Source organism: Crinia signifera, chromosome 6 (genome assembly GCF_055691185.1).
Source record: "Crinia signifera chromosome 6, ASM5569118v1, whole genome shotgun sequence".
In the NCBI taxonomy this organism is placed as follows: Eukaryota; Metazoa; Chordata; class Amphibia; order Anura; family Myobatrachidae; genus Crinia; species Crinia signifera.
The window spans coordinates 129,149,570-129,165,742 of record NC_139222.1 but is presented as its reverse complement, the minus strand read 5'-3'; the positions used below and the strand labels follow the sequence as shown (position 1 = coordinate 129,165,742).

General features: G+C 43.5%; 1 protein-coding gene and 2 non-coding genes across 3 annotated transcripts in view; 2 read left to right on the top strand and 1 right to left on the bottom strand.

Moving 5' to 3' along the window:
* The window catches only part of LASP1 (LIM and SH3 protein 1), a 48,985-nt gene extending 36,759 nt beyond the window's left edge, over positions 1-12,226 (bottom strand). The window contains exon 1 of the mRNA XM_083147148.1: positions 11,894-12,226. Coding sequence (XP_083003274.1) covers positions 11,894-11,962 — 69 coding nt within the window. The 5' untranslated portion in view covers positions 11,963-12,226. The remainder of the gene's footprint in view (positions 1-11,893) is intronic.
* A 244-nt stretch (positions 12,227-12,470) lies between these two features.
* TRNAC-GCA (transfer RNA cysteine (anticodon GCA)) lies at positions 12,471-12,542 on the top strand. Its single transcript has one exon. It is a non-coding gene; the product is annotated as a tRNA-Cys (tRNA).
* A 292-nt stretch (positions 12,543-12,834) lies between these two features.
* Positions 12,835-12,906, top strand: TRNAC-GCA (transfer RNA cysteine (anticodon GCA)). Its single transcript has one exon. It is a non-coding gene; the product is annotated as a tRNA-Cys (tRNA).
* The last annotated feature ends 3,267 nt before the right edge of the window (positions 12,907-16,173 follow it).

Below are 16,173 nucleotides of genomic sequence, written 5' to 3'. Positions count from 1 at the left end.
CTGGTGGTGCGTCTACACCTAGGTGCAACAGAGTCTCATGTCTGTGTAAAAAGGATACCAATACAAGCAGCCACATTTCAATCTGCAACTCAGTAAAAAAAAAAAAAAAAGTGGTAGAACAGCGTCTCTGGGTCACCGTGAGCAGCTTTGTCTTTCTCTGTGATATTTGGCAAATACACATTGGGCGATTTTGAACTGAAAGCAGCTCACTTTTTACCATTCCAGATGTTTTCAGCTGAGAAACCGGTCAGGGTGTTTGGCAGACTATGAGCAATCCCGCATCACCGCTGGCCACCGCCGCTCATCTGCTGGTATTACCAGCCGAGTGGACAGCTTTATATTGTATCCTGCTATGGAAAGCCATCTACCCCCCATGAAAAACACTTGGTCAGGCGAAAATTGCTCAGTGTGTATGCACTGAGCTATTTTTCAGCCCAGCGATATTCGTCATCATCACTGTGTATACAGGCTGGGCAAATAAGCCCAATGTATATTCCTAACTCAGAACATTATAAAAAGGAGGTACTTGTTTCCTAGCACGGCGCCCGTCGTAGGTGATTGCATACCTTAAGTTAAGATATGCGATGAACGCGACAGACACTATTTCAGGGCTATTTTTAGCCTTTTCCCTGACAATTAAAAAAATCGTGTCCATTGCATGCTTTAAGTTAAGGCATGCGATGCGACGATGCGATGGACGAAATTTTACATAGCGAACAATGTTAAATGGGCCAATGGACCCGATTTTTCATTGTATACTCACCCTTATGGGTATTTTACATGACAAATGCCGCCCCCCCCCCCATTGTTAACGCCACCCCACGATCAACGTCCTCCGACCTTTTCATACCCCCACTATCCACGTCGGTGTGGAGTGGACTTTATATAGTGTGGCGAGCCCGAAGCGCGGCGAGCCCTGCGAGGGGCCGCGTAATACCTGTGAAGTAATGCGCGTGCGCTTTGGGCTTGGTGGCTCACTGCGTTCGCCACACTATATAAAATCAACTCCATGCCGAAGTGGATAGTGGGGGTATGAAAAGGTCACCACGCATTTGACACATCAGGGCTGGGAAACAATAAAAATTTGGGTCTCAGGGACCATTTTACATTGATTCCAATGTAAAAATCGATTTGGTTGCATGCGATGGACCGATTTCGGGGGGGGGGGGGGGGGGGGGGGGGAGATGGATACAATCTTTATCGCTGACACCGTGCTAGGAAACAAGTACCTAAAAAGATTTGCTGCTCTACCAGGGTTGGTCTCGGTTGCGCTGGGCACCTCAAATCATATGGTGCATAGACACTAGGTATGAGAGGAAAACACATCTGTAAATAACGTTCTCCTAAAAAATGTGAATGTCTACTCACCCATTGCTATTTAAAAAACACCTGAAAGAACCAAAATTACTAATAAAAGTACACACCATACATCCATTAAAGTACTGTACCACTGTAAATACAATCTGGTTTACTGCAAAAAAGACTTCTTGAAAAATTCAATGCAGGGATTCCAAACTTATGGTCCTCAAGGAACACCGACAGTCCAGGTTTTAGTGATATCCATGCTTTAATTGAGGTACTAATTAAAGTCAGCTGTGCTCCAGTAACCTGAACTGTTAAGGTCCATACACACTGGGCGACTATGTCCAGCGTGTATGGACAGCGATGATGTTAATCATCGCTGCAGGGAAAGTCGCTGAGTGTGTATCCTGCCCGGTGCTGACGGATGGAGGAGGACGGCGTTGCATAGTGCAGAGCTATGCAAAGCCATCCTCAACGCCACTTATCTGCTGGTATAACCAGCAGATGAGCAGCTTTCCCGGCGATGATGCGGGAGTGCGCAGTAGCGCTCACCGCTCATTGCTGGGGCATACACACTGGGTGGCTTTGAGCAGAAAGATGCTCAAACAGGCAGTTTTGAGCGGCTTTCAGCTCAAAGTCGCCCAGTGTGTATGGGCCTTTAATGTGCCCTGAGGACCATGGCTGGGTACTCATGCTTCAAAGTATTTGTGTAAAAGTTTATACACTAAACAAGAATAAAATTTGTTACATTGTATGTAACATTTCCCTGTACAAGTTCTTGTTCTCTGTAGTGTAAAGGTACATACACACTGAAAGATTTAGCAAACGATTCAATCTCGTTAACGATTTCCTCAGAACTCCTGGAAAAACGAGGCCTGTACACATTGGGTGATTTTGAGCCAAAAGTAGATCACTTTTACGGTATTATTCTGGTTCACTCTGAGGAAAATTTCTTCTCAAATGGACAAAACCATGTGCACTGCAGGTGGGGCAAATGTCATTTGTGCAGGAAGAATTAGATTTGGTGGGGTTTTACTTCAAAGTAAGATCTATATAGCAGTGTAGAAATAAATACCGATATTGGTCAGTGTGTATGCAAAGCCGATATAGTTCACACATTATCTACAGTCCCTGGCATTGCCTAGTGTGTACCTGGCATTAGATGAACAACGTTTGTATGTACAGACATGTACTACTGAACTAAGAATTAGTGCAGGCCAGGAAGCCTAGTTCTAGAACACAGCAACACATTTACATGATCAGACTGTAGAGGGCTAAACCATCACTAAATACCTCAGGGGTCAGCAGGCCAACGTTGCTACTGCCAGACATCCAGACCACCCTTCGGGCTGATCGGCAGAAGCTAAACTCAGCAGACCAAACTTCTCCAGAAGCAGTAGATGCATGCATATGCAAAGCACAGTATTACAGGTCTGGAGTTCTCTCAATCAAAATAGTTTTAATAGCATTTCCACTTATTTTAATGCATGTATCATTCTTTCTTTTTTTTTTTTTTTTTTAAGTCTAGAACAGTTACACTTCAGAAAATATTAAAATGACAAACTGATAAAAGGTCTGGTGAGGTAAAGGAGAGGAATTTAGTACCCCGGAGACAGGTTTTTATGACAAGCTCACACAGGGTGTGTTAACTGTGATACATACATGAGGGATGGAAACCATGACAGAAATATATTAAATAGCTCAGATTCCATCTTTGCAGAAACACTGCTATTTTGCATGCATACTCACTGAGCTACACCTAACTGAGCATTGACCATAGGATTTTAGAATGTTACATTACAAGCTAGGTAAAGTGTCTTCGACGTTGACATTACTGGATCTACATTACTCATAGTTTGATGGGAAGTGTCACTCTAAGAAAGGGAACATGCATTATTCACGTAGATGGATGTCTTACAAATAAAGTGTGTGGTGTTCCAAATCAGCGACTAAACTATAAAGACCATAACTTTTTATAGCTGGGACCCAGTTCATGTCTCATAAAGCCTTGCAGATCAAAATTAAAAAGGTTTTCACTTTTCAAAAACCTGAATTTAATTAGTTTATGGGTTGATAATATCTCAAACAGTTTTACTAAAGCTCCCAACTCCAATTGTAAGGTACCATAAACAGGTCTTATTTTATGGATTTCTTTAAGCTTGCAGAGGTGAGTTAAGGCCCATACACACTGGACGACTGAGCTGAAAGTCGCTCAAAACAGCAGGTTTGAGTGGCTTTCAGCTCAAAGCTGCCCAGTGTGTATGTCCCGGCGATGAGCGCTTTCCGCAACATCGCCGGGAAAGCCGCTCATCTGCTGGTTATACCTTTCAGGACGGCTTTGCATAGCGCTCCTCTATGCAATGCCGTCCTCCCCCCGTCGGTGTTGGACAGGGGGAAAGCCGCTCAGTATGTATGCACTGAGCGGCTTTCCCTGCAGTGATGACGGCGGTCATCGCTGTCCACTGAGCGGAGGTAACCATAGATTTTTTTACATATTTCTTCTTCAGTTTTGAAGAGGCCTGGCATACAGCAGCATGTAGCCAATCAGAACATTACAATGCGGACAGCAGCACAGATTATTTCAGGAGATACATGCTGCTCTTGGGCAACTGAGTGATTAACACATTTAAAACCCATATGACTAGAAAGCACATTTTAGGATTTAAAGCCTTTTATCTAATTAAGTCAATCAATATTTTCCGCTGCAAATTTAAGGATTATTGCTTTCTAAACAGTATCGTTATATATTGAAATAATATATTGTACAAGCTTCCATGAGTAAAATTATTTTTATTACGCTATAATATATGCATGGTGGAGAGGAGATTTTTATACTATTTTACCTAATGCAAGAGCAGAATATACTGTATATAACAACAATACCACATATGTCTCTGCAAATACTGATCTGTCAGGTCAAAGAAGTGCAATGTTAGTATAAGCTGTCCAGTTATATTACTGTATACCCTACACTCCAGTTCTTATCCTGTAAATAAATGACTCAGCATAACCTGGCGCTACAGCTACACTGCACTCTGAAACCTGACAGTCACTTCGCAGCAGAGTTATCATTTTGATACACACTAGGACGCTGCCATTTTGGCCCATGAGTATAAAGGAGAAAGAGACACTGCAGAGAGAAAAGGCAAAGAAGAATCAAAACAAACACATATGCAGAAAGTGTATTTAACATCCTGCATAAGCCTAAAATAGCTAGACTATGTCTTATATTGCAAAAATTAAAACGGCTATACTCAAGTGATTTCTTTGCACCGCTTTCTGATTTTGAAGTAAAAAAATTGACCTAACCCAATTAAAACTGCAGTATAGAATATAGTGAATTGTACACTATACATCAGCTTTTCCCTAACCTCGGTCCTCAAGGTGTACTACTAGAAATGGGGCTGTTATGCAACAATGTCGCTGTTTTACTGAATATAATCAAATATATATTACATACATTTTTTATTCATTTTCACAAACTCTTATAATACACTGCCATGGGTGGAGCGTGCGCAGGCTTGAAGGAGTTGCAGATGCCTGCAGAGCTCCCTCTGTCTCTGCAGCTTATGACTGAAATAAGAATGTTCTTCATATACAGATGTAGTGCTTCTCATTCAGCTGGCGATAGAAATCGATAGGCGACCCCAGCCCCCGCCAGTTGCCGGAAGGGGCTGTGCACCCCTCCCTTGGTTTATTATAACAATTATTCACAACTACTGATTGCGCCGACAGTTTTCTAAAATTATTTCTAACCTGGCAAGGACAACTCTAGGAATACTAGAACCCCTGCAGGAGTATAAAGGCCCCCATACACTGCAATGACTTTGGAGAAGTCACACACAGTGCTCCCTTGAGCCACTCAGAACTTTCCCAGGTGGCAAGATATCACAGTAAAAGAGCCCCCAGTGTATGGGGTGCTTTATGCCCCTTATCTACACTTCAAACAGATAAGGGGTTGCTGCTTCAATCAGAACATTTTGGGGAAAAGGGTTGAAATATACACAGCTGCAATTTAAACTTTTTAATGCAGCCAATCGATTAAGCACCTGCAGTTGCCAAAACTGCAGTGCGGACCAATACAATCAGCATGGGTTTCATTTAAAACTTCTACAGGCTGTTGCTTGGGGATAACCAGCTGTTATCAGCATAGGTTAAGGTGAGTACAGTATATCCTGTCCTGCTGCAGAGGATTCCTGCAGTGTTACTAGTTGGGGCAGGATTCCTGGAATATCTCTAATCAATAAAGTGGTGTTAGTAGCAATGAATGCTGCACTGCTTATTTTAACCTTCTTTACCAGTTTATGTGACAATCTGTAAGAAGAAGAAGAAAAAAAAAACCTCAGGAGGATTACTATGGTCCTACAATTGTTTTTGCTCCATAAGATTAGAACAGTACTGACAATTCATTACACCTCCCTACAATTGATGACAATTTGCATAAAATATAGAATTAGGAATGCCAATACTGGGAGTGGGATCTATGGAATGTCATCCCTTTTCGCCAGGCAGCACTGAATCCTAGCATCGAATGGCATTGCAATTAAGAAAATAGGGGTAAATTAATTTGTAATTGCCAACCATTGAATGGACCCCTTACCCTGTGTGAATTGGCAGAATAACCCTAAACTTACTTGCCGTTGCGATGGCACTGACGTCAGTGGCCCTTTCCACTGTGCTTCCCATAAACGCCAGCCACCTGTCAATCTTGCTGCAAATTGAATAGGACCGATTGAGCAATATTAGTAACTTAAGTCCCATACAAACAGGGTGACCCATCTGTACTGCAGAGCAATGGGCTTAAGCACAATCACTCAGCACTCATTGCGGTGCACCTGTGACGTTGTGTGCTGAGCAATCGTGCTGAATGGGGCTTTCTCTACTCCTAGTAGGCAAAGCCCTGCGATCTAGCAGGAACGCCAGTGCATGCACGGGCTTTGCCTGTGGGCAATATCGATGCGCAGAGCTGCGTATCCCCATCACTGCAAGGAATAGACACGGAGCCATCAGTGCTCCATTTCTAAGGTATCTAGTCAGATCGCTTAGAAATGGGGCTGAAATCGCCCCGTGTGTATGCCCCTTTACATCTCCTTGGCCAAATTCTCCAGGGTCCAGCATCTGTAGAATAAGCATGCCATGGCCAAGGTCAGGCAGCCCAACATACTGGTCTATATCCGTAAAAGCGTAGTCTTCTGCATACAGTCAGATAAATTGTTCTAAAGTCAGGAAAAACACAAAATGGTTTAATCAGAAAAATAGCTCTATCAGGTTGTTTTTCACTGCTGCTTGTCAGCAAGCAGGTCATTGATGAATCCAGGTTAAAAAAAAATCTGCAGTGAGCAAGAATTCAAAATTTTATTAGCTAAAAAAACTTGTTTATTAATGGGCCCCTAAAGCCCCATAGACACTATGCGATAAAGGCAGACTGTGTGTAGAATAATGATCTCATTAACAATATTATCGTGTGTACAAACGATAATGCGTGCTCCCACAGGTTCTTATCCACCCCCTTTCTCGTCAGTTAGCGGTCAAATTTTGTCTATGCTGTTTAGGACTGTGCATATCGTTTAATGTGTACGAACGATAAAGATTTCATAAAAAAAAAAAGATAGTCAGTGTGGTAAGGCCAACACTATCTTTAAAAGTGTTCAGTGTGTATTCACTATATTGTTCATTCTGTAGTGACAGCGTTCAAGGGAAATTGCTAAAAATCGTTGTTTGCCTTTCTTTATTGCACAGTATGAATAGGGCCTTTAGGGGCCCACACATAGGGAGATGCTGAGCGGCGTTCTGAGCGATGCTAGATTGCTCAGCACACAATGTACCAGCGCTGTGTGCTGAGCAATCTGTCAGGGACAGTGTTATCTGCTGAGATTTATCCACTAGATTTATCCAGCATGCTGTAAATTAATTGCCTGCTGATAGCGACGCGTGGGACCGCGCATTGCTATGCCCCTACACACGTGGCGATGTAGGGGCATTTTCTAAGCAATCTAGTGAGATTACGTGTGGAGGTCTTTGAGAGACAAACTACCAGTCAATACATTCCTAGATGCCATTTTTAAAACACAGCCTTTAACATGGCAGTTAGAAGCTGAATGGTTGGTACTTTATCTTTCTCTATGGCTCCTCTCCTTATTTGAAATTTTGGAATTTCCCTATAGTATAAGCATCAGAGCCAATATGTAATAAGGACTAAAACAAAGTATGCCGTCATCCCAGCACTTGTTTTAAAACACTCTTTCCCAGTTTATTAACAGACTAAGCAATGCATGTATTTATTTCTTGGACTGGTATGACAGAATTCAATCACTATATAATAAGATTCAAATGTTTGACTTGGATGTGTTCTAACTAAAAACACACCCTAAAAAGACGTGTGTGTGTGTGTCATACCTGGACACAGGAAATGAAGACAGCAAATATTTTTAAGTGCAACATAATATGGAACTATAGAAATGAACATCATTGATAAACTAGGGAGAAATTAGTTCTATTATATAGGAAGAGATGCATCAGACCGTCGAAAAAGTAGAGAAATTGTCCATATCAACCACTCAGCTTTTACCTACTGTATCATTTTATAGAATGATAATGTATCTTTCTACATAATGAAACGTTATTAGCTAAATGTTGCTTGGATCAACTTCTCAGATCTACATTTTCCCCCCATAGAGCGGCAAAATTAGTATTTGTGGATTGAGACAGATCAAAACAGAAATTTGAAAATAACTTGTTTGGAATGGACATAACGATGTGTCACATGTATAAAGATAAAGGAAAAATGGGCACAGACAGGCAGCAACCCCAGAGAACATGGGGCTTAAAGCGTGAAGACAAGGAGATGGAGCAAAAGGGATGCCAGCAATCACAATACCAATGCCGACATCCCAACTACAGACAGGAGACTGACACATGAATGCAGACACCAAGTTATGCCCAGACCCGGGACACTAAGCAAAAGGTAGAAGCCAGGGTCTTCTGTACACACTAAGCAAAAGGTAGAAGCCAGGGTCTTCTGTACCGAACTCCGACCACATTCACCTTTGTCTTCCAGCTTACAGTGGGCCCTTGACAATTGTCATCTTCAGATGCTACTCTACCTAGCCAATTAATTTGTTTTTAGGCAAGACCCATACAAGCTGAGACATTTACCCGGGTTGCCAATCCCAGGAATAACCCTAGTCGCAAACATCCCAACATGACCCTCTCCAAGAGGGACACAATGCTCTGTTCCTGGACTTCCCTCTTAAGTAATGAAGTGATGGCAATCATACATTAAGAGGGAAGTTCAGAAGCAGAGTATGGTGTCCCTCCTGGAGAGGGTCATGTCGGGGACTGTCAAGTTGGATGAGACCATTTCACTTGGGATACGGTCCTTGAGTCTACAGCAAGTTGGTCGACACGGGTCTAGGTCGACACAAGTATTAGGACGACTGTCAAAAGGTCTACGGGGGTTTTCACTGTTTTTTGAGCTGACATGTGCCGACAGGTGGTATTTCATGCCCTACCATCCACTAGGGCGTGGTGGGAGAATAAAATAGTGTGCCGAGCGCAGCAAGGCACCATGCCTGAAGCATTGCGAACGATGCGGTGCACTGGAAACTGTGTCCATGTTGACGGTGTCGACATTTGGGTAAAAAAAAGTGAAAAACCCCATGTCAACCTTTTGACTGTCGACCAACTTGCTGTAGACCCACACCTTTCACACAGAAGCTGGACCCTACAGTAGGTTAATGCATGTGCATGGCAAAAAAAACAGGGTTTTCGCTTATATTTGAAATGGGTATTACTAAATGAGGAGAACAGCAGTTAGACTGACTGAAGTACAAACGGCACAATCTTCTCTCAAGAGACTCCTGAAACTCAAGACCAATGAGCATTAACCAGAGGAAACATATTGTGCAACAGGTCTGTAACTGAAATACATCAAACTAAGGACACTCACAACCCACAGCCACACATACATACATACATACATACATTTATTTACACATACACACACACACACACAAGTCTCTATACCATGCCTGAGGAAGAGACCTAAGAAGTCTCGAAAGCTTGCATTTTAACAACATTTATTTTTGTTAGCCATTAAAAGGTATCATATTTGCTAGATTGCTATTTTGTTTTTCTCACTGAGGAACAATAAAACTTTTCTGAACGGAAGCTAATCACAAAAGGAGATGTTTAAGAGAGGGAGGGGGTGGGGAGGCTGCTGCAAGATTTTTTAGCCCTGGGAAAATGAACTCCAGGGGTCAAGCCTACCAAAGGGTGGGGTCCATGAGCCTACTTAACCCCTCACAAAACACAGAAATCTAGAATTCCAAGCATTGCACAACTAAAGTGATTAACCCATTTGTATGCCTAGGTGAGGAATGAAAGTTGTCACACAATCCATTTATCCACAACTTTCCGCTATTTGCAAACTGCCAACCTTATATTATAAGCTGAAATACAAAGGTTAATTTGGATGTGCAATGCCTTGTGTGCACTTTTAGTACATATGGGCCTAAAAGATCACAATGATATCATTATGTTTACTTCACCACAACAATAGACCAGGTCAATAAGCTATTTGCTCTGTTTGGCTAAAGTCATTTTTTGTGTCTAATTCTCTGTCTGCTTTTTGGGGGGAGGAGAGAAATTCCAAACCAATGAGATATACGAGGACAACGGGTGAGGAAATCAAGGAGTTAATGCTTGCAGAATTAGCGTTGTGCAGTTGATGCCAGGATGATCTGACTTCCGCATACATGGCGGCTAGTGAGGGGAGGGAGGAAGCCATTATGCACACTGGGCTACGATGGGAACACCATACATATGAAGCATAGTCAGGAAGAGGCACACATGCAGTTACAGAACAAGACAGGGTAGTAGATGAGACAGCCTTACAGAGGAATGACTGCAATAAGGCACACAGGAAGTGCGCCACCCTTCAGCAGCCAGTACACAATGAGCACTACACTAACGGAATTGAAATATTAAAGGAGAAAGGACACGAAAGAAATGATGTCTTGACAGAACATATGTGACCTGCCTAGTAAATGGAACCTTTTTGTTGCTCTTTTCAAAAATTCTAATCTACGTGTAGAAATTCAGTTGTCGCGTATATTAGATTAACAGTCATTTGTGCCACAGACAATGTTGTCACTTCAATAAATATTTTATCTAAAGTGGATACAAGCATCACATTATACTTCTGTAAATATTGGAGCAAATGGCAAGGAGATAAACATTCCGTGCACATACGCAGGAGATTGGTGTAGACAAACCTTCAGCATTTTAGGGGCAGGCAACAATATGGTTACCCTCTTAAAATATACATGGAAAATGTATATAATAAAATGCTGCACAAGGCCTGCAGGTAACTTCTGCATGTGCAATAAGTGACAACCTATGGTTATGGGTAAGAAATACAGCAGCTACACAGTGCCAAATAAGACCGTAATTAGGCCTTAAATTAAGATGTAATTGGCTGAATTTGGGATGAAGCTTTAGAGCAGGCATGTCCAACGTTGGCCCTCCAGATGTTGTGAAACTACACATCCCAGCATGCTTTACAATAGTTTTAGCATTCTCTAATAGCAAAACTGTGGCAAAGCATGCTGGGATGTGTAGTTTCACAACATCTGGAGGGCTAACGTTGGACATGCCTGCTTTAGAGAATATGTAGCTATGTCTACACTGTGGACACTATTAGTCAAATACCAAAGCAAAATTAATACACCAAATGTGACCATATTGGAAAATTACATCATGTACAGTACCTGGAAACCAGGTATCAACAGGTAACATCTAGGAGTGAAAAGGGAAATAAGGGACACAGCCTTGATGGGCTGCAAGCCTACATACTGCCTTGCTGGACATTATACCTGGCCAAGCTGTACTTTAAGCATACTATACTGAGTGTACATGGAACAGTGATTAGACAGGTGTGTACAAAAAAAAATGGAGATAAGTAAATTCTATTATTATAGTAGTGTGTATAGCAGTGTTTCTATACAACTAAATGCACCTATTTTAAAGAATATTTATTTTATTAATACATGCAACAATTATATAATTTGCTTGTATATACTATAAGAAATGTCATTTGAATAAGGAATGTTTTACTGACAAATGTACAATTTTTCCATTATAAAAGAGTGAATGTACAGGTTATAGGGGGTGGGTCTTATAGATATTAATTAAAATATATAGTAATGCCATGTGTATATATAATTTATGTCCAATTCAGAGAGTACGGAGTAATAGTGTCCATTGCAGAATATTTATTTACAGTTTCTTATTTAGCGCAGCAGAATACAGGGAGTATATGTACTGTAACCATTGCAGAATGTAGCGAGTACACTGTACCCATTGCAGAATACAGGGAGTATGTGGACTGTGACCATTGCAGCACGTAGTGAGTGTATAGACAAGAGAGTGGACATACTGTAGAAGGCAGAGAGTACATGTACACTACCATACATAAATGTAATATAGCCATGTTGTAATGATAGGCGAGCCCTGCCCGATACACGCTGGTGTACACATGTATGTTATGTACGCTGCTGCTGCAGCAACTGCACTCCGCCCGCTCATGTACCTTGTCCAGGCAGTTGACTTTCTCAGTCGGGTAGACGATCTTGCCGCAGCGGGCACAGCTGGGATTCATGTTACCGGGTAATGTGGGTGTGTGGATCGGGAAGTGCTGGCGTGTGACAGTCTCTCCGGACCTTCCCTGGCTGTCTCTCTGTCGTCCTCCTCCTCGGTGACTCGCCGGCTGTCTGCTCCCGTGCCCTCTGCTGTCTCTCGCAGTCTCTCGCTGTCTCTTTGCCGCGCTGTCGGTGACAAACACAGGAGGGGCGGGGGTCCGGGGCCGCGCACGGGGCGGTGACGCGCATACGGTGGGCGGGCCGGGAGGGGAAGTGCCGGGGGCGAGCGAGCGAGCGCGCGCCTTGTCGGACAGAGTCGTGTGTGTTTGTGTGTGTATATGAATATGTGTGTGTGTGTGTGTGTGTGTGTAGAGATGTGAACGGCTGTGCAGTATGGCGGGTTGTCAGACGTGTCACACAATGGCGCTGAGCTAGTGACCGATGTAACAAAGAACGTTAGTTACTGCATAAGCCGGCTACGTATCTGCCCATGTACTATAGCATATAGTGAGAGACGCAGCTCCAGTAGGGGGTATAGCTCAGTGGTAGAGCATTCGACTGCAGATCGAGAGGTCCCTGGTTCAAATCCGGGTGCCCCCTCGTTTTTTTATTATTATTTCTGGGGAGATCTGAAGGATTACCCATGTTTAAAATAATGTGGGGATGATTAGTAATATGTATTGGGGTTTTTTGTCAAATGTTATGCATTTATGTCACCAGTGAGTATCAGTAGTATCGTGTTAGCTACGCAGATTTAAATTAAAAAGTTACAGTCATTAACTAATAACTCATTGCTGTAATGCGCTTCCCAGTTACATACTTATAAGAAATACAAAATCTAAAATTTGACAAAACACATATCTGTATCATGCAGGGCATTGTAATAAGCAAAGGGGGTATAGCTCAGTGGTAGAGCATTCGACTGCAGATCGAGAGGTCCCTGGTTCAAATCCGGGTGCCCCCTCCATTTTTGTCACTTCTGTTTTTTTTTTTTTTTATACTTTAATTCATTTACATTATTTTCAACTTTGTACTAACTGAAAATGGAAAAAAGTACTTTCTCAACAATACATTCTCAAGAGAACATAACACATAAGTCAACCAGTGAATGGTTGATGTTATGGAAGAGCTGCTCCTATTGCACAGACATGACCACCACTTTTTGGCATCCAGATGGTTCACAGACAACAATTAGGTAGACATTCAATATGTCGACTGCAAAAGGACGACATGCACTAGGTTGGCATTAACTACAAATTGCCACAAGCAAAAGTTGACATGGCAATAGTCAACACATGATTGGTCAACATGAGGTTTTTTTAGGACTTTTCCCTTTTTTTCAAATGTTTTTTAAACAATAATTTTTATTAAAGTTTTACATAGTACAAGTATGTAGAAAAACAAAAAAAACAAAATCAAAAGGGAGGTACAAAGAATAAAACAGGATGCCGTGATACCCGGTGAGAGGTGGGCGGCACTGTGGCCCCCCCGGCAGCACCATCGGTCCGGCACCATCAGGCAGTGCTGCATCATACCGGCAGTCCCAAGGGAGGAGGAAACAGCTCTTAGTCCTGCAACAGGGGCAGTGAAAATGGACCTCAGCCCACAGAGGGCCCAACTATGGCCGCAGGCCCAACAGACTCTCCCCCCCTCGCCTAACCGACTCTCCCTTCCCAACCCCCAGCCCCACGCTGGCTCTCCCTCCAGCCGCAGCTTCAGCCAGGGCCCCTAACATGCTAGCCCAGCTCCACAGAAGACAGCCTCTAGACCCATCCATGCTGGCCTATTTGAGCCCTTTCACTCCAGCCCTGTGAGTGGCGAAGTCAAGATGGCGCCGCTGATGGCTGCCTAGGATCTGTGCCACCCAGCCTAAAATATGTACCCTGTGTCCCCCCTGTAGTGTTCCATATCTGTACTGTAAACCTAGCTGGCTGCTGCAATGACTTAGTGGAGCCACTGGGTGGCTGCCTGGGTGCTGTGCAGCTTAGCAAAGGGGATGCAGTGTAAATCCCGACGGTCAGGATCCCGGCGTTCAGAATCCCGACGCTGGAATCCCGACCGCTAAAATCCCGACCGCTGAAATCCCAACACTTTCTCCCTCTGTCGGTGTCCACGACACTCCCGGAGGGAGAATAAATTATTGTGCCGAGCGTAGCGAGGCACCAGGCCCGGTGCGTGGCGAACGCAGCGAGCCCGCAAGGGGGGGCGATCCACGTCCCCCCCTTGTCGGGATTTCAGCGGTCGGGATTCCAGCGTCGGGATTCTGAACGCCGGGATCCCGACCGCCGGGATTTAATACTGAGTCCCAGCAAAGATGTGTTCACCATGTCTGTGTTCCTCATCAGGATACGCATATCTGTACGTGTGATATATATCTGTACTGTCACTGTTTTACTTGTTCCTATCCTGGCTGTCGCACAGCAATCCAATACTAATTCCTAGCATACGCAAGTATACCTGGCCAAATAAAGCTGATTCTGATTATATAAGGTCCACTTATACAATTGTCCGCTGTCTCAAATATAAAGTGTTTATGAATCTTATTCACTATTGTTAATATATTGGGGATCGCGGCAGACTTACACAGTTGTGCAATGGAAGCCTTTGCAGCTATTAGAATATATCCCAAAAGGTATCTGTCACCCCTTGAAATTTTATTGGGGTAATAGTGAAAACGAGCTAAAAGGGGATCCTTTGAAAGCACCTTGGAAATTAGAAAAAAAAGTCTTGCCAAAGAGGCTGCACTATTGGGCAGCGCCAGAGGCGTAACTAGAACTTTGTGGGCCCCATAGCAAAATTTATAATGGGGCCCCTCTAACTAAGTTCTCTACCAGTGCGCATTGTGTGTGGCCACCATTAGTGGGAACAGTATAAATGTGCCCTTCCAATAGATATTTAAAAAATAAAAAATGCACGCATTCTAAAAGGTGTGTGGCCTCGCTTCAAAGGGTAATACCCCTCACACATTATGCAACACACCGCAAAGCCCATTACATGTTATGCGACACACCGTAACTCCCATTACACAAAATGTGACACATCGCAATGCCCATTACACATAATGTGACACACCGCAAAGCCCATTACAGGTTATGCAACACATCGTAAAGCCCATTACACGTTATGCAACTCACCGCAAAGGCCATTACACATTATGCGACACACCGCAAAGGCCATTACACATTATGCGACACACCGCAAAGTCCATTACACGTTATGCGACACACCGCAAAGTCCATTACACGTTATGCGACACACCGCAATACCATTACACATTATGTGACACATCGTAATGCCATTACACATTTATGTTATCCCAATTTTATTTAGTGTGGCAAGCGCAGCGAGCCACCGAGCCCGAAGCGTGGCGAGGGGACGCGTAAAACTAAGCAAATAGCTTAGTGGGTGCCCAAGTAACCTATAAGTACCATTTCTTTCTAAGGGATGGGAATAATGAGGTGTGCTCTTTCTAGATTTGTCTCTGGTCTTTTTTTATGGGTAAGAACTTTTTACAATCTGAATCTGCTTTGGTTTGACTGCAGGTGTATCTTAAATATAAATAGTACATACTGTATCCTCGGATCAGATTCCTCCAGAAGTTTGCAAAAATGCAGTTTTCTATCTCAGTGACAGATTGGGGGAAATTTACTAAAGGAAATTTGTAAAAAAAATAGGTGTATTTGTATCCAGAAATACACTTATTTTTGACATTTAGGTACTCTTTACCTAGAAGGGCGCCCATTGCGGCCATCGCGGGCATCGCATGCACTAAAAAATCGTATGCGATGCGACTGACGCGATGCCTGCGATTTCCCATAGGGAACAGTGTTAAATGTCCCAATTGACCCGATTTTCTTGTTCAATGTCTCAATCGACCCGATTTTTCCATAGGAAACAATGTTAAATGGCCCACAGAGGGCAAATAGGCACCCTGAAGTGTGAAATGGCCCCCACAATTGTTAACGCCACCCCACGATCAACGTGAACCCGAAGCGTGGCGAGCGCAGCGAGCCCGCGAGGGGCGGCGGTACGAGTCCTACGACCTTTTCATACCCCCTCTATCCACGTCGGCGTGGAGTTGAGAATAGAAAGTGTGGCAAGCGCAGCGAGCCACCGCGCCCGAAGCTTGGCGAGCGCAGCGAGCTCCGCGAGGGGACGCGGACACCTTCACAGGTGTCCGCGTCCCCTCGCGGGCTTCACAGCTGTCCGCGTCCCCTCGCCACGCTTCGGG